Source organism: Salvia hispanica, chromosome 6 (genome assembly GCF_023119035.1).
Source record: "Salvia hispanica cultivar TCC Black 2014 chromosome 6, UniMelb_Shisp_WGS_1.0, whole genome shotgun sequence".
Classification (NCBI taxonomy): Eukaryota; Viridiplantae; Streptophyta; class Magnoliopsida; order Lamiales; family Lamiaceae; genus Salvia; species Salvia hispanica.
Window position 1 is genome coordinate 4,742,799 of NC_062970.1, and position 21,629 is coordinate 4,764,427.

At 34.9% G+C, this 21,629-nt stretch overlaps 5 protein-coding genes across 6 annotated transcripts; 2 read left to right on the forward strand and 3 right to left on the reverse strand.

Annotated features, from left to right (window-relative positions):
• Positions 1-2,251: 2,251 nt before the first annotated feature.
• On the reverse strand, positions 2,252-3,784 carry LOC125194534 (DELLA protein GAI1-like). Its single transcript, XM_048092798.1, has one exon. It carries the CDS (start codon positions 3,782-3,784, stop codon positions 2,252-2,254), a length of 1,533 nt encoding a protein of 510 aa, XP_047948755.1.
• A 2,263-nt stretch (positions 3,785-6,047) lies between these two features.
• LOC125193767 (UPF0481 protein At3g47200-like) lies at positions 6,048-7,747 on the forward strand. The gene has a single exon (XM_048091638.1). The coding sequence runs from the start codon at positions 6,322-6,324 to the stop codon at positions 7,621-7,623; it is 1,302 nt and encodes a 433-aa protein (XP_047947595.1). The 5' UTR covers positions 6,048-6,321; the 3' UTR covers positions 7,624-7,747.
• A 364-nt stretch (positions 7,748-8,111) lies between these two features.
• LOC125191915 (universal stress protein PHOS34) lies at positions 8,112-9,760 on the forward strand. Its single transcript, XM_048089347.1, has 4 exons — positions 8,112-8,308; positions 8,896-9,005; positions 9,107-9,225; positions 9,458-9,760. Exons 1-4 carry the CDS (start codon positions 8,131-8,133, stop codon positions 9,534-9,536), a joined length of 486 nt encoding a protein of 161 aa, XP_047945304.1. The 5' UTR covers positions 8,112-8,130; the 3' UTR covers positions 9,537-9,760.
• Positions 9,761-10,271: 511 nt separating this feature from the next.
• On the reverse strand, positions 10,272-14,080 carry LOC125193085. Of its 2 annotated transcripts, none has more exons than XM_048090813.1 (13): positions 13,961-14,080; positions 13,729-13,880; positions 13,554-13,602; positions 12,735-12,881; positions 12,513-12,616; positions 12,375-12,441; positions 12,160-12,250; positions 11,549-11,618; positions 11,353-11,448; positions 11,083-11,182; positions 10,884-10,970; positions 10,720-10,811; positions 10,272-10,613 (listed from the first exon to the last, which is right to left on the reverse strand). In XM_048090813.1, the coding sequence occupies exons 1-13, from the start codon at positions 14,001-14,003 to the stop codon at positions 10,500-10,502; spliced, it is 1,212 nt and encodes a 403-aa protein (XP_047946770.1). In that variant the 5' UTR covers positions 14,004-14,080; the 3' UTR covers positions 10,272-10,499. The 2 variants fall into 2 exon arrangements, with proteins under 2 accessions (XP_047946770.1, XP_047946769.1); XM_048090812.1 differs by having other exon boundaries at positions 10,272-10,617.
• Positions 14,081-17,517: 3,437 nt separating this feature from the next.
• Positions 17,518-18,625, reverse strand: LOC125191684 (TPD1 protein homolog 1-like). The gene is made up of 3 exons (XM_048089089.1): positions 18,397-18,625; positions 18,151-18,252; positions 17,518-18,063 (listed from the first exon to the last, which is right to left on the reverse strand). The coding sequence occupies exons 1-3, from the start codon at positions 18,473-18,475 to the stop codon at positions 17,762-17,764; spliced, it is 483 nt and encodes a 160-aa protein (XP_047945046.1). The 5' UTR covers positions 18,476-18,625; the 3' UTR covers positions 17,518-17,761.
• Positions 18,626-21,629: the final 3,004 nt, after the last annotated feature.

A 21,629-nucleotide genomic window follows, 5' to 3' on the forward strand; every position in this document is an offset into this window, starting at 1 on the left:
TGGGACGGACTAAAAAGGAATACGACTCAACTTTTATAGGACGGAGGGAGTACTCCTATACAACTTCCACGATAACACTTGTCGTGTTGTACAACATGTCATAAATCAAAAAGTAAAAATGAAGTTCTGCACCATGAGTTCTAGTTTAATGGAGTACTATATCAGTAGACAGTAATCATAATACTCCTTTAATTACATTTATTAATAAAATGTTACTCTCTCCGTCTCACTTTAGGAGTTTCAGTCACTTTTGTGGACTCGTTTTATAAAAATGACACCATCTTCATAACACTCATAATTTTAAGCAATTATAATTTATATATTACTTATTTTGCAATAGTATAATAGTTATTGAAATCACATAATTTATTTTTATTTAAAACATGCGTTAATAAATACGTTTGTTACGTGTTTAAAAACCTGTTATTAACAATCATAAATATGAATAAGTAACAGACTTCAAATTTAACATTGTCATAAATGAATTAGATCTTATCAAGCATAACAGTTATTGTTACATCACATGTGGGAGTATATATATAGAGAATCATTGTTTTGTTCGAACACAACTCGATCTTTTCTCCATTCGACAATCAACATATATACAAAGGCAATTAAGAACAGAAAATCAAATTAAGAAAATCAACTTTTCAAATGGCACATAAGTTGTTTTGCATTATTTTCCTCATTTTATCAGTGTCAGGTCCGTCTTAATTTTATTTTTGTCCACAATTTTTCTAGTTACAACTCACACATACCGAGAAATAATTTCAGATATATTAAAGTGACAATCTTATAATTTGGTGTGTCCTATCAATTAGTACTAATATTTTTTTTGTTGTGTCCTATCAATTAGTACTAATATTTTTTTTACATGTGGAATTATATAAGAATTCTCTTCCAGCTAAATGGCCACGCAATAATGGTCTCTACATTATTCTCGTTTTTAAGTTAATATCTATTCCTTCTAACTATTTATTTCAATTTTTTCAAAACAAGTGCAAAAAGAAGTCAATCAAATATATCTTAGGACGGAGGGAGTATATTTTATGCACTTGTGCTAGCAATTTATGTATTCCTTATTGTTAGTAGTCAAGAGTGTGAATTTCATGATACATAAGAAAATTTTGGAAGTTTTGTTATATTCTAACAAATATTAGGGAAAATTGGTAGACAGATTTAATTCATCCACTTTACCACAAATTGGAAGTTTTGTTATATTCTAAAGAGTTGGTAATGAAAATTGTAAACTTTTAGATACATAACAAATATTAGGGATTTAGTATAAAGTTGGACAATTTTATAAACCGAAGCAGACGGATTAAGACAAAATAAACTAGCATGCATAGCAATATGATGTATTGTTTGCATTTCAAAAGTAATTTGTAACTATTATTATTGTCTAAAATTAGTGTATTTGATTGCTTTTCATTATTACTATTCCTAATCCTTTTTATTGCAGTTGCGGTCAAATTTGTGGATGCTCAAACTCGATGCCAAAAAATATTAGAAAGAAATAGTTGTGACCTCCCAAAATGCAGAGAGGAATGCTTTAAAATCAATGGATTTGGACAATGCATTGAAGACAGTGGTGAAACGGGCGTATACTCTTGTATTTGCGTTTACGATTGTCCACCATCGTAAATTTTTTTCTTATACTATATTGCAATAAAATCTCATGAAATAATGCAAAAACTCTTTTAGGAGTACTATATTGTAATAAACTCTCATGAAATAATGCAAAAACTGAACTTATTTAAAGTTGAGCATTTTAGTTATTTCGTACATTTGTGGTGAAGTGGATGAATTAAATGTGTTGCACATTGCAACTTGTTGATTAAATTATTGGTATGAAAGGTTTAAATATAAAATGTATATACAACTTTCATAATGCGCTAACATTTGTCGTGTAAAAATGAAGTTATGCACCATGAGTTCTAATGTATATTGATAAATTCATGGATATATATATGGTGACATTAAAAGATCAATCTTTGGATCATAAAGAAGACTAATTATCATCAATTAGATCTTAAATGAATAGTGGTGATCTAACTTTACATGTCATTAAATACATTAGATAATAGGCCAAACATATCTAAATGTCTTTATATAAACACATTTTGTTTCATTAGATCTTTTTACAAATTTTTGATTTATTAGATTCTTGTACCAATGTATCTTGTTTTATTAAGTGTTTTTACAATTTTGTATTCCATTAGGTCTCTATACTAATAACAAAAAGTAAAAACTACATAGCATTAGAATCACTAGGCACATCAAACCTCCAAGCTGAGATAGAACTCATTGGTGTCCCTTTCCACCCAATGATCAAGCTCTTTCCATCTATACCAAAGGTGAAGAAGCTTCCGGAAGCGAAGTTCTTCACCACGAGGTTCGCTTGGTACACCGAGGACATACTCAACTCCGTCTCCTCAAACCCAAACCGCGCGAAAAAGGCCCTCCAAACACGTATCCCCACGTGCCGGATCTTCCTCTCCCTTCCCTCGGCTGCCACCACATTCCTTATCGACGAGCCAAAGCACGTGCCTTCAGCAATGCGTCTATGCTCCTCACTCCTCACGCACCCCGCCATGGACTCAAAGTAGGCACCATAAAACAACATAGCTTCCACAAATCTCTCCACAAAAACCGGAGAGTTGCAATTCGCCTCCACCTCCGCCACCACCATCACGCGAAACCTAAGCCCTCTCAACACCTTCATCACGTGATGAAGCCGGTCCGGCCCTCCAATCATGTAACTCAATGTGTATTCCGCATACACAACAACCACCTCATCAACATTATCCACCCTAGAAAAACTCTTCTCATCAAGCTCCAACAAATCCTCCACCACAACTACCTCAAACGAAAACGACAACCCCAACGAGCCAGCAAAGCTCGCCAGACGCCTCCCAGTCGCCTCAACGCCCGCCCTCGTCTCCCCCCCAACACACACAGCACTAATCCTCAGACCATCTAAAGGATCCCCACACCTATCCACAAGAGCTTGCATCAAGATTATGCATTGTATACCATTCTTTATCTCGAAATCGACGAAATGCACCTTCCTCGCCTCACCTACATTATCCACCACAGCTTGCATCCCCGCAAACTTGGTGATCTGAGAGACAGGGAACTCGTTGTGGAAGGCGATCGAGGTCTCAACCGGGCCCCTCACGGCCACCAGAGGATCCTCGAACTTCTTCCCCAACCCTTTAGGCGTGACTCGCCCCGTCTCCCTATCAATCCTCTCATACAAACCTTCCGAGAAATAGAAAACTAGCCTCTCCACCACACTGCCTCTACTACAGCTCATTCTATCACACTCGAGCAAGAGCTCATACGCCTCCTCGTACTTCTTCTTGTCAACCTTCTCCGCGCACGTCAGCAAGCAGTGCACGAGACGAACTCCAACGCAATCCTCCTCGGATTGGCACAAAACCGAGCTCGGATAAGGGTGGCTAAGAACAGAGAGCTCAGCACTCACTTTAGAGGAGGATTTGATGAACTTCTCAGCACCTAAATGGATCAAAGTCTCCACAGATAGGCTGGAAATCACCTGACTTTCTCTCTCAAAAATTGAGAAATTCAAATTGTCACCATTCAATCTTCTGCACCTGCTTGCATACTTGTTCAGAATGTTGAATGGCTTTTTTGCAGAGTTGATTGAAACAACTCTTTTCAACACATCATCATGAAACAAATGAGCTGAATTGGTGAAATCGTCAAAGAAATCTTCATCGAAATGGTTCTTGCCACGGCTAAAAGAATCGATATCCATAGCTGAAAATTCTACAGCGCCAGAGCTACACAATCTCTCGTTTTGGAAAATACTACTCAACATGATGAAATTTTTTGAATTGTAATGAATTCATCGAAATTTCAATAATATGAGTGATTATCCCGGAATTTTGTCGAATCTTTTTATAATTCAGAGGTATTATACTATGTTTTCAGCCTGCCAGCAAATTTGGTTGTGTATTTAACTCCGCCAATTATTTTTCATGACATCATTAATTAAACATTAAACGTTGTGTCACGGGAAAAATCCGAAGGAATCACGACAAAAGACATGAAATTAAAAATTAGTGCATTGTTTCTTAGTAGGCTAACACAGAACAATAATTAAGAATTAAGTTAATTGCGTCAATCATACAGATTTTTTATTTTGTAATACTGTTTGTACTCTTTAATGGTTAATAGCATGTAAATTAATGCATTTTGAATAAATTTAGTTTTGCACGACATAACAGTTTATATGAAAATTACTAAATTTATTATTTGATCTAATTTTGCTACCTAGACTATATTCCCGTAAAAGTTTGTTATCAGATTCAAATCAATTTCTATAAGTAACAATATTTTAGCAAATAAAGGCAGTTATTGGAAAATTTGGATTTTCGTACGGTTATGAATGACAGCATTAATAAGTTAGGTCAAAATTGCGTTAGATTATAGTTTATCATAATTCAACTCCAAAATTAGATGAAACTGAAAATTTAGTAATTAGCAAATATGTCTTCAAATAGATGTGGGAAACTATAATTTCCACTAAAAAAAAGGCACCTTTACCTAGTACCGAAATGCTAGGAAAACCCCGAAGGTGCTAGGAAAAATAGAGGTTTCCGAGCACATAAGGGTGCTATCCATTTGCTCTCTCGGAATTATCTTCTAGCACCTGTCCGAGCAAAACTCTAGTTTTTCCGAGCACCCGAAACGTGCTCGGAAACATGGTCAACTCCTTTATGAGATGTCCGAGCACCAGAAGTGCTCGGAATTTCCATGCACGATACCTGACTGCTCTTCCTAGCACCTAACGTATCCATTTTACTATCCTATAGCATAAAACTAATATAAATTAAAACAGATATAATAATATTCTGAATTATTTAACATAAAAGTTAGAGAGGATAACTAATAAATATAATTTATACCTTTAGATAACAAAAAGATAACGAGGCGAGGTGGCAACGGGCAAAGAGACTACTTTGATTCGAAGAAATAACAGGGTAAGATTGAAAATATATAGGAAAAGATTGAAGAAATCGAGTTGGAGAGAAAATGGAAGAAGTAAAATTATAGAATTGAGATCCAGATTTGGTTTGGAAATAATATCCTCGTTTTTCCGAGCACCTCGCAATTTGCAATAGATGTTCCTAGTACGTTGACCGTGCTCGGAATGTGCTCGGATTGTGCATATTTTCTTCAACATTCCAACAACAAGGCTCGTATGCTCGGAAAGTGCTAGGAAAATTCCGAGCACATATTGGTGCTCGGAAATATGTGCTAGGTGAACACCCTTTTTTTTGGAGTGCGGGGAAATTATAGAAATTTTGCGTGCTATTTTCTCACTTTTAAGTCGTGGAATTAGAAAATTTGCAGCCTTTAGATGTCACATACTGTTTCATTTGGATCCAATCAAGGTTACGTTCAACACAAAGCAATTAAAAAATATAAAGCTCATGAATTAAACAGGTACGTAGTAAACAAAAAAGTAATAACAACAAATGAATCGATACAAAATTAAGGCTGTTTTCCAATTATACGATGACAAATCAACAATTTGATAGTGAATTTACCAAGAAGCTATTTGAAACTTAAAACATATTTTTATATACGAAAATATTATCGACATGATTCCATACGTTGGCCCTATTGCATAATGATTGTAGTGCAATCCAATGGGTTTGATTGGGCCAAGAAGCCCAAAACCAATATTACTATATGCAAAAGGTAGTAGACAACTGCATAGCAATTTTGGGAAAAAAAGTTAGATCTTGTTTTATTGTAAGATATTGTTTGTTGTAGAGATTTCATTAAAGTAGACTCTCAAACCAAATCCAATGTCTAAAGCAACTTATTGATTCCTTATACACTAAGCTTAGAGGCTTATTTTAAATATCATTATTTTCCTTTAGAGGAGCTAACTTTGCTAAATGAATATATACCCATCTCTTAAATTACTAGTTTGCATTAAAGCTTTCATGCTAAATAGAACTAATCTCATTAATTCCTTGATTTCCATCGACGCAAATCCTTTATTAACTTTGTTCTTCTCCTCCACCTCAAGCAACCTTTGATACTCAACCACAACTTCTCCCTTTATAAAATTGCCAAAACAACACAAAACCCCATGCAACAACTACTTCTTCATTGAAAAACACTCATCTCCACTTCTACCTTGTCACATTTTCAATCTATGAGAATTTGCATTGATTTCTTTTCTTGATCTCACTAATCTACTCTGTTTTCACTTTTCTGTAAGAGCCACTTTACCTTCTTTGTCAATTTCAAAAACCTCTCTCTCTCTCTCTCAAAATGGAGATAGAGGGAGAAAGCCCAAAACATGTGACACTTGACATCATGCATGAGGATACTCTCCTATCCTCAATCAAAGAAAAAATGGAACACATTTCTCTCTCAAACTGTGTATGCAAAGTTCCAGAAGAGCTCTACAAAGGCAATGAAGAGAAATACTTCCCAACCACACTCTCAATAGGCCCTCTCCACCACACCAACCACCACACCCTCAAGCCCATGGAGGATCAAAAATGGTGCTACCTCAACGCCCTCATCGCCCGAGCCCCCAACTCCGAGGCCACCCTAGACACCTGCATCAAGTCCATTAGGCAAGTGGAGCAAAAGGCAAGAAAATTCTACGGCCAGCCCATCCCAATGGGGCGCGATCCCCTCATTGAGCTCCTCCTCCTCGACTCCTGCTTCATCATCGAGCTCTTCCTTAACTACGCCTTCAAGAGCCTCAGACGAAGAGACGACCCCTGCTTCACCTCGACCGACAGCCTCTCCCACTTGAGGTGTGACCTCATTTTGTATGAGAACCAAATCCCATTCTTCATCCTTGAACAAATCTTCCACCTTGTCCCCATCCCAAAACAATGCCATTTTTCACTCACTGATCTTGCATTGTTCTTTTTCAAGAAACTCATCCCCGAAAACAACGAAAAGAGAATCCTCACACCCCAAACACACCACTTGCTAGACCTTATCAGGCAGCATTATCTCCCAACACACTCAACACATGCTGTCACACTCCCAAACATAGGCCACACCTACATCCCGCAGGCCTCGCGCCTCGTCTCCCTAGGGATACGCGTGGAGAGGGCCACAACGGAGAGCTCAACCAACATAAGCTTCTTCAACGGGAGGCTCAGCATCCCACCTCTTGAAATCCACAGCTACACTGAAGTCCTGTTCAGAAACTTGATTGCAATGGAGCACTGCAGCAGTGGATGCAGCAAGCACGTGACATCCTACGTCGTGCTGCTGGAGGGGCTGATCCGGTCGGAGAGGGACGTGAGGGTGGTGCAGGAGAGGGAGATTCTGATCGACGGGCACGCGAGGGAGAGGGAGATTGTGTTCCTGCTGCAGAGGCTGCATGTGGATGTGACGAGAGATGAGTTTTATTACAGGGGTTTGTGTGAGGAGATTAGCAAGCATCAGACGAGGAGAAGGGATGTTTGTTGGGTGAGGATGAGTGAGGTTTATCATAGGAGTAAGTTTGGGATTGCTGGTTTTAGCCTGGCGGTGGTGTTGCTGGTTTTCATCTTCACAGGGGCTTTTTTCTCCACGGTTTATTTTCTCTTGCACCATTTTCAGTAGGGAATGGTTTCATTGTTTTTAACATGATTGTGTAATAGAGGATTTAGTGGTGTGGTTTAGATGTTTGGGTTTCTTTGATTTCCATGTATAGATATCTATATATAATTGATGACTTTGACTCTAATCAACGTAAATGGGATAAATTATGACCCTGAAAATTGCAAAGTAAACTTACAGAAGAATAGGGTGACCAACATAGTTAAAATGACAAACCAGACAAGCAAACCTGTCACGTGGCAGACTAAGGTTTAATATGCTCCTTAGTGGTAAATTGTCATTTTAATTGTGGTTGTCATTGTAGTATAATCTTAAGTTATCAATTTATATTGTTAGTAAGCATTTTGAATTAAAGTTGGAAATGCAATGGTGCAAAATAAAGGCGAAAATAAATTATGATGGATGACTAATTCAAACACAGTCTCTCTCTGTTTTCCCCTATAAACATGCATTTTCGTGAATAAAACATGCAGACAAGAGAGAAACGTGAGAGAGAGAGAGAGAAAAGAGATGGGAGACACAAGGAGAGTAGGCGTGGCTGTAGATTTCTCGCCGTGCAGCAATAAAGCTCTGAGATGGGCCGTCGATAATCTGGCGAGGAAGGGCGACCACCTCATTATGGTGGTCGTGCGCCCGGACGGCCATTATGAATCTGGCGAGATGCAGCTCTGGGAAACCACCGGTTCACGTATGCATCCAACCCGACCCCTCTTTTCTCAACATTAATATGATATTGTTCTAATATGATATTGTTCGTTTCGTTCGGCCTCTACAACATCATATAGCCATGGCCAATATGTTAAGAGGCTAAATACATTCAATAAAATTGATGAATCATCGATAAATTTTCACATTATAACAACTCAAAATGATTCCTATTTTTTATTTTTTCAAAGCCTTATATTTTATAATATACATGTACATGTCCTCAATCAAAATCGGTAAATATGAAATCTTACTGGGATTAATAAGGTGACATATGTAGTTTGTTCTAGCTATTTGCGTTAAGTTACCAATAATGTAAAAAAAAAAAAAATTAATGATGCCACCTTCTTGATTTTTTCACATTTTTTTAAATAAGATTTCACGAGTCAGATAATGAAATATTGTATTGGCAGTTGGATAAAATTAAAACGTGACAATATTGAATAAAAAGAGTGGTCTAGCTGAAAGATTATCAATCATAACGATTATTAGAAATTTCACTGCTTAAAAAATTAAAATTGACCATCAAGTATAGAACAAATGTTTAATTATTTGCTTATCTTTGTTTAGCTCTTATTCCGTTGAGTGATTTCTCAAACTCAACTATCATGAAGAAGTACGGTATTAACCCTGACCCTGAATCACTTGACATCGTCACCACTGCATCAAAGCAGAAAGAAGTACTTTTTCTATCCTACTTCCATCTATATATTAAGTTAAATACTTATAAATTTTCCATAATCAAAAATATGATGTTACTCATTGTGCCTAAATGTTTCAGATAGTTGTGCTCTTGAAAATCTACTGGGGCGATGCTCGTGAGAAGTTATGTGAATCAGTCGACAACATTCCTCTCGACTCACTTGTCATTGGCAATAGAGGCCTTGGAAAGATCCAAAGGTTCGACTCGACTCAACTCAACTCTTACTTTACACAAGAACGATACAAAGATGTTCATAATTCTATGTGTGGTCACTAGCTAACACATATTTAGGTCGAATTTCATGCGCGGTCACTAGCCAATATAGTTTTTTTTAAGTTCTTTCTAAATTTCTATGATAAGAACTTAAGAAGAAATGAATTTTGAACAAATTTCAATTGACTGATTGATTTGTTTCTGTAAACTTTGCAGGGTGCTTATGGGCAGTGTTAGCAACTATGTTGTGAACAATGCTCCCTGTCCAGTTACCGTTGTGAAAAGTAATGATTAAACTCACGATTTTCCATGTGACCAATAATGAGCTCGTTCGCGTGAGCTCAAGTAGCCAAATTTCGTTAAGAGTATCGAAATTATTATCAAATAAACTTACCAGATTTTACTGTCTTAAAAACCCAGAAACTACATTCGTTCATATGAAATATGATTATTTAGATTAGATTTGATTTTGTCAGTCATTTCACGAATGTATATATGAAATATAATTTAAGAACTCAATGACTATGCGTCTCTATAGCATCGAGGCCAAGTGTGTACACAAGATATGTGTATAACTGTATAAGCGACTCGTATTCCTTTTTAGATGGTTGATTATTAGTGTACTATCCGGTTCTAGATCTACAGCGATATATGTGGCGGACTGTAAACGAACATCAGTTGGGCCTACGGGGTGGAATTCAGTCAAGATAGTTTGGATCTCCAAGCTACTCAAAGTTCATTCAAAACAATGAACGAAAATTAATTCAACTGCATATTTATTTAGAGTTTTTGCTTTTATTTTAGAAAAAATGCATACATACATTATAACCTATTCCCTCTGCCCTAATAAGTACTATGAACTAAAAGTATGAAATTTTAAATTTTGGAAATCCAACTACATTACTAATAATATGGACTCCACTCACCACTAACATTACTTCCACTTCCTTTCTCTTCCTGTGTATTACTTTTACTAATTATGCATTAAAACTTGTACTAATTGTGCATTAAAACACTGTCCAACCAAAAGTTAATAAAAGAGCCTTCGGAAAAACTATGGATTCGTTACTACACTTATTTGTCTAAAAATGTTATACACATACCATTATCGGGTAGTAGATCAGTTCAGTTAATAACCAATACCCATGCCTAAATAAAAGGATCCGAACCAAAAGGGTCGAGTACGACCCTAGGATTCCTTTTCTCTATATCATTGCTTAAAAGGGTCGAGTACGGACCTAATTTGCATTGTAGCATTTCACAGTCCCAACCAAAGCAAGAGACTCCTTGAGTGCTTTGAGAAGATGGTCCGGGTGATCTTCAAGACATGCATAGCCATAGTCCGACTGAAACGAGCTAAGAACCCTCCCGACTATCTAGATGAGGATTGAAAAGGTTTCAGCAATGAACTTGATTCACATGTTCCCAGGCCAGCTAGAACAAATTCGAAAAGTAAGAAGCTTTAGTGAAAAGGTTACCTTTCGTGCATAGCCACCAAAAGCTACTCCACTTATCAAAGCATGCGATGTTTCAGGAGAGTTGAGAGGGGCCTTATCACCCTTCGAATCATCTGCATCAGAACTCGTTAAACATAAGAGGGCTATTTGTACCAAATTAAACCGAGTTGTTAGTAGTTTAGTACTGGATATGCTGGTGGTTCGAAATAGCCTCTCCTTTTTGAGCCCCTCAACCGTGTGAGCATTTGTACCACCAGCTAGTTGAAGAAAACCTGCAGAAATTGTTCACACTATCTTCTTGAAAAATGTATTCCTTCACGAAAAAGAAGATATTCCTAAAGAATCAACAAGTGCACTGAGAAGAGAATAGCAAGTTCACCAAACCTTTTGGTTTGTCTTTGAGGGATGCTAAATGTAGAGCAAATTTGATTGCTTCCCTCGTTGCACCTCTGCCAATATCTCCGCTCATAGGGCGGCCATCTAACTACAGTAAGCACAAGCACGAATGTGAAACCTTCTTTTGTTTAGTTTCCCAACCCATGCCCCATTTCAACAAGAGAAATTTCTTTTTTACATAAAAATTTCTAGGCACGAATTAGGATCAACCCGTTTGTATGTGGGGATGGAGGGGGATAGGCTTTACGACAATGGAACCTGCCATAAATTAAGGCAATGGAGGCTCGTCTTCATTGTTGCGTACATAGAATCCATTGCAGGTATAGTCAGATCCCCCAAGTCAGGCAAGCTAACCTGCAATTACACACACACACCCCAAAAAAACCACAACTCAAAACTTTTGTGTTGTTATTCTGATAATCATAATGTGGTCAACAAAGAATGATTCACCCACAGCAACAAGCCTCAGCTTGTGAATGGAATCTCCGAGACCACTCCAGAGTTCTTGGAATGACTCTGGCTGCCTACGAACGATAATTACATTATTTATCAAAATTTAACCCACCAATATCAACATATAAAAACTTCTCAATTCATAGTGACAAAACATATTGGTTATGTTTTCCTTCTTAATAGAGTAGAAACAGATGATTAGTCATGTAAGGAAAAAGTTCGTATTGAGTTTCAGAATGCAGGTGGGAAATAGTTGACTACTAATGCACCCTCAGTTCAATTGGAAGACCATAAAGGAGCCTTGGGGGGCTTAAGCCCCCACCAAACAAAAGTCAGTTCCTTTAAATCATCAAATTATCAAGATATTTTGTGTGAATTGATTGTATAATACACAGTCATAAAGAAATGTCTTCTTGAAACTCAAACTGAAAAATTTAGAAAATATAGCCCCCTGCTAGGGGCTTTTTCTGCATCCGCCCCTGCAGTCACTCCTTTCGTCGTAACTCAAGAATTTCAACAATTTCTAAGCCTAAATCATACTTCAACCTTGTGAAATAAAATATATTACTTGAACATTGTAGAGTATAACTTGTTTGACGTGCACTGAAGTACCTTCCACTAGTGTGAATTTCAATTGCATCGACTTCATCCTGTTGAATAAGTTTAGCTGTAGCAGCAACATCTCGTACATATGTAATTGCCCCTGCCACGGTAGACTAAATATAGGTATCTCAAAGCAAATATAGCAACGTAGAAATGACAGTGACACGGGTAAAGATTTAGACGAGAAAGACATTTGAAAGCATATGCGAGAACAAAGGGCTTACTTATGTTATCATATGGGCAAATAGGCAAGCAGCGTCCACAGCCATAACATCGCTCAGCTAACACGCCCTAGTTGAAACGGTAAATATAAAGCAATGACATAGTTACATAAAATAAATTGAGAAAAAATGTAAATAAACCTTGGATGGACCAGCTTTGCCCGAATTTGAGAAGATTGCATCGGCAGGGCAAACATTCTCACATGGCCTGGAGCAATCTGGTGGACAATCATCTGGATCGAATTCTGGCAAAAAAAACATCAACTTTTAAACACTGCATGCAGTACTACAAGCATCAACAATGAAGTCTACTTAAAAGCACATATAAATCTACAAGTTCCACAGCTTAGGGAGCAGAGATACCAGCTTTACGAAAGTGCAGATCTTCACCATCATTCACACTGATCATCACCCATGGCCTTCGTATGGGGAGAATAGCTTGTGCTGCTTCAATTCCATCGTTTACAGCATTGACAACAGATGCCTCAGCAGCACAATCAATGCAGTCAACTACGGCACCACACAAGAGCAATGCATACTTTTAGAAGACCCTCCAAATTACATAATCCAACCCCAAAATCTTCGAAAACTGCTCCAGCATTACATTAGATGAACTTAGGCTACCAAAAGATTGAGATAAAATGCGACGATGTTTCAGAAAGTTGACACTATTAGACGAGCTACACAACCTAGAACTTTCTCTAATAAGAAGACTAGCTTCTGAGCATTGGCATAAACAGATAGTGATTTCATTTACTCAAAGCTCAAACTATTTCAGCGAGGAAAATGTTGGGACATAGAAGCTTTCATACTTTATCCTCCAACCGACACAAATATAACCCTCTTCCCCTTTATGCACAATTTTGACACACGATTTTCCTACCATACTGTTATGTAAATTATACTAAAATAGCATTGAGCATCACTATATTAAGGCAAATGAAAATTGATGCACCTTTGATGAAGAAAACGGACTAAAACTTTTGATGGATGAAAACTGAATAAGGAGCTGATTTACTATCACTTGTAGTTCCAAAAATTAATCTTGGGGTAGTTGCACCTAAATACTCCAAATTAATTATCCTATAATTGTCAGTCCTCATCTACAAAGTTTCAACATTACTGAACGAAAAAACGCAAAACAATTGAGAAAACGTTAGGGGTAAATTTGAACTGTTGTACCTCCAGCAAGAGTGTAAACCAGAGACAGATTCCTGATATCAGCTACATCCTACATCACATATTAAAAAATACAAGAGCATGAATCCATCTATAATAATTTTATCTAATTATATTTTAGATACCATGTAAGATTATGACTCTAAAATTCAGATAAATGGCGTGATGTAAAAAATACCTCAAAGCTAGCCCCACAAATGAGCTTAACCCAGTTGCCCGTTTGGAGAGATGCAAGAGGAGAAGTGATAGTCGAAGAAACTCCACTTTTTGTGATCAATTCTTGCACCTTTGCAATGCCCCCAACATTCTTGCTTCTTACATGCAGCTCACCTGCGAATAAACAAGCATATTAAAAAAGAACAGATAGCTATATTATTGCTATCCTAGAGAGAGAGGGGGGAGAAAGAGACTTGAAAGGTGGGGGGTGAGAGAAGCCCAGCAGTTGAGAGACATGGCGATGAAAAGGAAAGGATTTCTTTGCTGCTGAGAAAGAAACGGAAAGGATCACGCAGAAGGGTAGTTTCGTAATTTTCTGTCTTTACTATCTAAAATGGGTAGATTTTTTATTAAGACTATCATCTTCAATCGTACTCTAAAAATGAGTTTTAGTGTATAAATTTTCTTCAATCATACACCAAACCTAAATTCATTTTTAATATTTTTTTTGTGAAAAAACACTATATTTGGGGTTACTGCAAATATTTTGTGAGACAAAAATCTAAAAATAGTGTAAATTTTGAATTTGGTGTAAATGGTTGGAGTGGAACTACTTTTTTGTGTGATATATACTCAAAAATGATTTTAAGTTTGGTGTAAATGATTGGAGATGGCCTAAGGGATACCGTAAATAAAATTATTTTATCACTAGTTTCTATGAATATAACTCTTTTTGTCCATAATGAGGGTGTTCGGTTCGTAAGATTGTATCCGGAATTAAATTTATAATGTGTTTGGTTCATGAGATTCAGATCACAACTCAATCCTAAATGGATAATCGTGGAATAATTCGTCTTAGCTAACCCCCTATGACTAAAATAATCTCACAATTCAGTTCTAAATTATATTTTGGTATTGTATTATCTTAGCAACCGAACACCACCAACAAGTATCGAACATTGTTTTATTTGGCATCTCCCCCGACCCCCGTAATAAGTAGATGACCCTTGTCGATGCCTATATATGTCATCTTGAGATTGAGAATAGTTCAACCAAAATTAAATTTCGCAATGTAAATTATGTAATGACTTAGCATACCTCTTTCAAGAAAATTATATTTTGATGTAACTTTGTATGTTTTTTTTTGTTTGTTGTATGTTCTAGTTACTACTAGTATGTTCAATTTGTTTGTTGTAATTTTGAAGAAAATGTATGATACTTTTACAAATATTCAAGAAAATTACATTTTGATCTGTACAGTTAATGAAGTTTGTTGAAATGTTTAAAGACATCAACAATTTCTTTTATACGAAATTGTATGCAGATTTTCTAAGGAAACGATTTTTTATATTTTCAGTAAAACTTCTACGGTATTTTGCAAAGAAGAAGATTGAAAATATTTTTTTTAATGGACAAAAAAGTAGTCATTTCCCTTGTAACTATTTTTTCACTCAAAATGAGAAATAACTTAATCTTTCATAGACAAATAGCGATAATATGACTCATATTATCATTTCATTTTGTTGTGTGTGTACGTAATTAGATAATGCATTTATTTTTATTTTTTTTATACTATTATGTGTACCCTACTACATCACCTCATTATTCTTACATTCTCGGATTCTCTTATGAAATTATATATGGATTCAGTCTCACATTCGACAAATTTTACTCTATCTATTTTTCTTTATAAAGTTAAATAATTTCTTAAAATCTATGTCAAGTCAAAATGGTTATCAAATCATGGACAACGGGAGTATATTTTTGCACGTTCTTATCCAAAAATATCTATATTTGTACTCCCTCCGTCCTAGCTTAGAAGACACGTTTCTTTTTCACATGTTTTGGAAAAATGATAATAAATAGTTAAATTGGAGAGAAAATAAAGTAAAAAAGATAATAATATAGAAGATAGTGTCTTCTATAATATTCTCTAATTTACTTAATTTTTTCTCTATTTTAACTATTTATCATCATTTTTTCTACACGAGTGCGAAAAGGTTATGTGTCATTTTAACTGGGATAGAGGAATAGTATTTTATTTTCTGACAGTAGTTCATAAGTATATTTGCTAGCTGAAAATAAACTAGTGTGTATCATGCTAGAATTTTGGTAATTTATATTAACAATAATTTTAGTAGAATTTATATAAACAAATTCTACCATCAAAATACTCCTATTTGTTAAACAAAAATGTGTCCACACGAGTAGACATCTCAAACCGGCCACCAAAAACTTCCGCCAACAATTCTGCCATCTTCTTCGGACCACAAATTGACTTGATAAATCTAGTTGTATCGAACAAATTTAAATTAATATTGTTAATTTTTAAGATTCCAATCTCCACCAAATTATTATCAAAAATGGTTTTATATGAATGAACAAAGTTTAGGGCCTTGGGCCATCTTTAAATGTAGAATTTCCTAGGTCCCCAATCTACGGCTTTTATAGATTGTGTTGTTCACATCAATCTCACTACCCAAGAAAGAGAGATTTCTTTGGTGCATCTAATGTATGGCAGAACTTCACATAAAATGAACTGTATTTGGAAACACTTATTTTCTACTAGTAAAATTTCTAGAAAATTTCAAAAACTTATAAATAATATATTAAGAGTTCATAAATAATATATTAAGAGTCAAATAAAATGTATATTTTGAAAATAATGGTAAATTGATTAGTATCGATAAGATTATGAAAATAAGTTAAATTGACTAAACTTATTTTTTGGAAGAACTCTCATGAAATTGAGCATAAATCATAATCCACGTTGCACCTCTCAAAATGAAAATAATTACTACTACTCCTATAACAGTAAAACTTTCAAAGGAGAGAGATGGCAAATGGCTTTTTCTGCAGTTGCAGTTATGAAAATGAAGCTCTAACGCATTCAGTCATATATTGTAGTAGTACGACATTTGCACCTCGAATTAATTGTTTTATTTGTTTTGAAATTTTCTCTTTTTAGATATTTAGTAATCTGTCACAAATTCGTTGACTTCACAATTTCACTGAATTAGAAGTTACTAGAATCGAAATTGCCTAAAATATTGTGTGATTTAATTCACTGGAGTCTGGACCAATATAGCAAGGAATCACGAGGCGCCCTTATTATTGGACAATGATGGAAGAATCAATCGTTAATTAGTGCACGTGTTGGATTAATTTGGTTATGCATTAGTAGTATAAAGAATATGATCGTTTATTAATTTGATGAAAATTAATACCCTCAATTTTATGATCATAGAAAAATTTAATGCGGAGCATGACTCACTGGAGCTGCTATCACACAATTAAGTGTCACGGCTCTTTATTTTCGATTCAATTTCATGTCCATTGGTTACATTAATATTATCACGAGGCTTTAATGCTATAAATATTAAATGAGTAAATATGTGTGCTTTAATTAATTTAAGTTACAGGAATAATAACGAATGTGATTAAATGCAAACTCTAAATATTGTACAAACTTCAAACTATAATCTGGACCATTGAAAAATGTCAACAGATGATAAAATTACATCAATAGAAAAAGTCAACACAGTGTCAACATTGATGTGTTGACATCGTGTTGACATTTTGTGTTGATGTAATTTTATCATCTGTTGACATTTTTCAACGGTCTAGATCATAGTTTAGAGTTTATATAATACATGAGTTTGCATTTTATCACTATCCTAATAATTAGACAAATATAAAGAAGATGAACACTTCCTTCTAAGATTAATTAAATAATACTCCATACTATTAATTACACTTGTAATTAGCTAGAAATTTGAACTGTTAATAACAGTGAACTAACTCATGGACCCAAAATTCTACTACTAAAAAGTAAGAACAAGAGTATATATATATATATATATATAGTAAAAATCTATCACAAAAAATCTAATTAATTCAATCTAATTACAATTTACACCTCCCCCACATGCAAATTGACAAGATTTATACAAGAATATCTATGATATCTTCATCAGATTCTTGAACAAATCATGGTTCATTTCTGTAAATTTCCATCCAATTAATTCCCAAAACCCTCTTTCTCTCTCTGGTTTTCAGCAGAAGCTGGCAGACTTGAACTCGAGAGGATACATGAAAGAATTTGCATAAGTGAACCTAATGCTCTGGCTGCTCTTCAATGGGAGGCCTCCATTAACAAGACAATCATCATAAGACAGCCTTTTGAAAGTCCTAGGATTCACCATTCTTGTGGAAGCAAACCATCCACACCTCACATGAATGTTGGAAGGTGCACACCCAGTCACACATGTGTTCACAATCTGCACTATGAATTCTGGGATTCCTGATGTTGGATACCTGCTTTGTGAGATGCTTATGTCCCATTTTGAGCACTCGCCTTTTACCACAAAATTGAACAAAATTAACATCAAGACTCATGAAATAGAAAGTGGACATTGTGTGTGTGTGTGTGATTGGAAATTACCATGTAGCATAAGCTTCCTATGTTTGAAGTGAGCTTGTTCTGGTTTGGGATTGGAAAGAGTTGTTGTTGTGTTTGCATCACTATTCAAGTGCAAGAAATTTCCTGACACAATTTTGAGCAAGAATCATGTGAGATCATCAAACCAACCTATGTCTGAATTGAGGTTGAGAATGAGCATTCTTCAAAATTGATGGTTTGTCTCTCAAAAAAGAAAATAATTATATAAATGAATACATTAATAATTACCTGATTGGAGGAGGCCAAGATTGAGGAACAAAATGATGAACATCATGAAGTAGAGGAAAATGTGGAGAGTAGTATTCATGATGATGATTCAATGATTCTTGAATTTCTAATTTGTCATAAGTAGAAACTAGAAACACACAAGACAGGGAGGAAATTGGGGGTTAGGCTGGATTTGATATCTTTTTCGAAGCGTTTATGAAAGGGAGACAAAAAAGGTCCAGTACCATTAGTTGAGCATAAAAAGATGATAGAGAAACACAGAAATATTTAATGCACAATGGGAAAAGATAGAAATTTATAGGACTCTTCTGCTGCGTGTAATGTGTGGAACTGTGTTTTTGTTGCACAATAATTACTTTCATCGAGATTGCATAGGAAGATGGGTTCAAAGTGAGACATAATGCAGCTGAGTTTCTAATATTTTATTAGTATATACTACTAATATATAGTAAAGCCTATACTAAAACCTAGCAATATTTGACTAATACGGTCTTCAAATTTTTCATAGGACTGTGTTCCAAATCTTGGAGAGTAAGTAACTAATTTAATTGCATTTTACTATCATTGAAGCTTCGGTTTCACGATTGATTTAGCATGTATATATCAAAATTATAAAAAATTGCCACGAAATTTTTAACATTTTTTTTATGCATTTAGAAAGGCTCAAAAGGTCCGACGTACAAAAGAGATTCGAAAAGCTAGCAAAATCAACATAGTAACACTAACAACCAAGCAACAACACCCTCATACGCAGCCAAAGAGAGGAGAAGAAATAGAAAAGTCAAACCCCGAGCTTCACCGAGCAACATACCTGCTACCTTTAATCGCCATTTCAACCTTTGATATTTCTCAAATCTTTTGTTGATGAAATGAGTGAGAATGCAAACCTTGGGCACCAACTCCAAACCAACGAGTGAAGGCGCGTTCCATTTTTGTAACATTTTTCAGATTATATAACGTGCGTTCCATTTTTTTGATCAAAATGATTGATAAGGTTTCATCAAATTTTCAATGACTGAGATCATGATAGTATTTTTTTTAACATTAAAACAAAATAGCGTGTATAATTTGAAAGGCTTTCTTTTTAAAGAAAAAGAATGACATTATTATAAAAGGTTTATATTTATGAGATGTAAACCAGCAATATGAAATGATTCATATCCTTCTGTCAGTCATTGAATATAGTTTCAAATGCATTTAATGATCCGCAACTACATATAATCCTATAATTAATACCATGTGTTAATCTTTATGTCCTAATGTTCCTTCTCAAATACTTTGTACTTTATTCACTGTTTTACTTGAAAGTTAAAACCAATACTGGTGATCTTAGATACCAACGTGTTGCTGCACGCATCACACATTTTTATTTTCTAACTTTTCATTTTTTTATAGTAGAAAGGCACTTTTCATTAGTATTCGAAATCCATGCTACATATATCCATGATTTGCGGGAGGAAGCTAATCCTAGTTTTGTAATTATATGAAGAGAAATAGTCGAATTTTCCATTTTTGGTTTTCGGATGTTGCATTTTTATTTTTATTTTTTTGGTTTAACTACATGTGTACCGAACCTATCTTTTGGCGAAATCCGACTAATCCTGCTTGATCGGGCTTGCAGATTAAGGTCGAAAGTCTCCTAGCAAGTGGCGGGGTTTAAACCCGTGATCTCAAGGTCACCATAGCTCCGCGCTGCCAACTGCAACGTGCTTGCGGATGTTGCATTTTTTTAATACTACATCACGTCGTCAGTCTAAAAAGTTACTGTTTCAATTAGCCACTCACACCTTCAGTTAAAATGAGCCAACTAGTAATAATGTGGCTAGAATGCCAAAACTGCCTGATAAATGTTTAAAGATATTTGTGCCCGATATTTTTTATGTCTCACTTGTATTCTATTATTTCAATAATAATACTCCATCCATTCCGGTCTAATTGAAAATGTGTGTTTTGAAAAATTAGTAGCAGTGACAAATAATTAAAGTTGAGAGAAAGTAAAGTAAGAGCGAATAATACAGGGAAGTATGACTCTCTTCTATATTATTTTCTTTACTTGACTTTTTCTCCACTTTAACTATTTATACTCCTTCCGTCACAATCACTTTTCTGCACTAATTTTATAAAAATGATAGTAATAAATAATAAAAATGAAAAAATGGTAATGTAGGAGATAAAATAATGTTGAGAAGACAATGCAGAAAAGTGACTGGGACTCCTAAAGTGGAACGGAGATAGTATTATTTATTCAATACACTTGTGAAAATGAAACGTCACGATTAGTCTGGCACATGGGAATAGTATACATTAGAAAAGGATAAATTGTCGAATATTATGAAATTTGATCAATTTTCAGTCTATCTGGCAACTTTAAAAATTAGTGAGAAAAATCATATTCCTTCTGTTCCCATAAGAATATGCACTCTTTCATTTTTAGTCCGTCCCATAAGAATATGCATTTTTCAATTTTAAAAAGTTTTTTTTCTCTAGTGAGGTGGAATCATTCTCCACTAATAATACTTTAATTACTTTTTCTCTCTACTTATTTCTTGCTTTACCAATTTTTCTGACGTTGAGAATAGTAAAATTTAAATTTATTCTCAGTTATCTAGTGATGGAAAAAATTATAGCCGGCAACATGTAACATACTGTTAATACATTTCAATCAAATGATGTCGTTTAATTAATCAGTGGTGAGCTCTCAGTGGTGAGCTCTACATATGATTTTTCTATTGTTACTGTATTGTACTCAATGTAAACATAGTATAATTAAAAGAAAAAATGAACAAATTTCACAATTTTTTTTAGCCGATTTTCAAACTGGTAGATAGAAAAAATTTGATCAAATTTCATTCTTTTCAAAAATTTACCTCTTAAAAACATACGTTGATTATATATTTACCAATCTTATCAACCAATTATTAGCTAGTTAAATTAAAGTTGTGTGTTAAAATAGTAGTAGTAACAAAGCCAAGCCTTTAGTAAATAAAAATAAATATATATAGTAAAAAAATGAGTACTAGCAAGTAGCAAGTTCATATATATAGAATGAAAAGAAGCACGTTTAACATTATATATGTAACATGTCCTAATCGATGCAATTACTCTTTCACAATTGTATCAGAGATCGACGACAATCAATATCAAACATTTCTGGGTGGTTCCTAATTCGATATTTCTAACAATAAAAAAATGTGTTCATAACGAAAATAAACCGATACACTGATACAAAAGAA

Coding starts and splice junctions, on each gene's coding strand:
- LOC125194534 (XM_048092798.1), bottom strand. CDS start 3,784: ATGGATATCGATTCTTTTAGCCGTGGCAAGAACCATTTCGATGAAGAT.
- LOC125193767 (XM_048091638.1), top strand. CDS start 6,322: ATGGAGATAGAGGGAGAAAGCCCAAAACATGTGACACTTGACATCATG.
- LOC125191915 (XM_048089347.1), top strand. CDS start 8,131: ATGGGAGACACAAGGAGAGTAGGCGTGGCTGTAGATTTCTCGCCGTGC. Junction 8,309..8,895: donor CTGGGAAACCACCGGTTCAC/GTATGCATCCAA, acceptor ATCTTTGTTTAG/CTCTTATTCCGTTGAGTGAT. Junction 9,006..9,106: donor CTGCATCAAAGCAGAAAGAA/GTACTTTTTCTA, acceptor TAAATGTTTCAG/ATAGTTGTGCTCTTGAAAAT.
- LOC125193085 (XM_048090812.1), bottom strand. CDS start 14,003: ATGTCTCTCAACTGCTGGGCTTCTCTCACCCCCCACCTTTCAA. Junction 12,617..12,734: donor TCTGCACTTTCGTAAAGCTG/GTATCTCTGCTC, acceptor TTTTTTTGCCAG/AATTCGATCCAGATGATTGT. Junction 12,442..12,512: donor GCAAAGCTGGTCCATCCAAG/GTTTATTTACAT, acceptor CGTTTCAACTAG/GGCGTGTTAGCTGAGCGATG.
- LOC125191684 (XM_048089089.1), bottom strand. CDS start 18,475: ATGAATACTACTCTCCACATTTTCCTCTACTTCATGATGTTCATCATT. Junction 18,253..18,396: donor TCTTGGCCTCCTCCAATCAG/GTAATTATTAAT, acceptor AAATTGTGTCAG/GAAATTTCTTGCACTTGAAT. Junction 18,064..18,150: donor TAGGAAGCTTATGCTACATG/GTAATTTCCAAT, acceptor TTGTGGTAAAAG/GCGAGTGCTCAAAATGGGAC.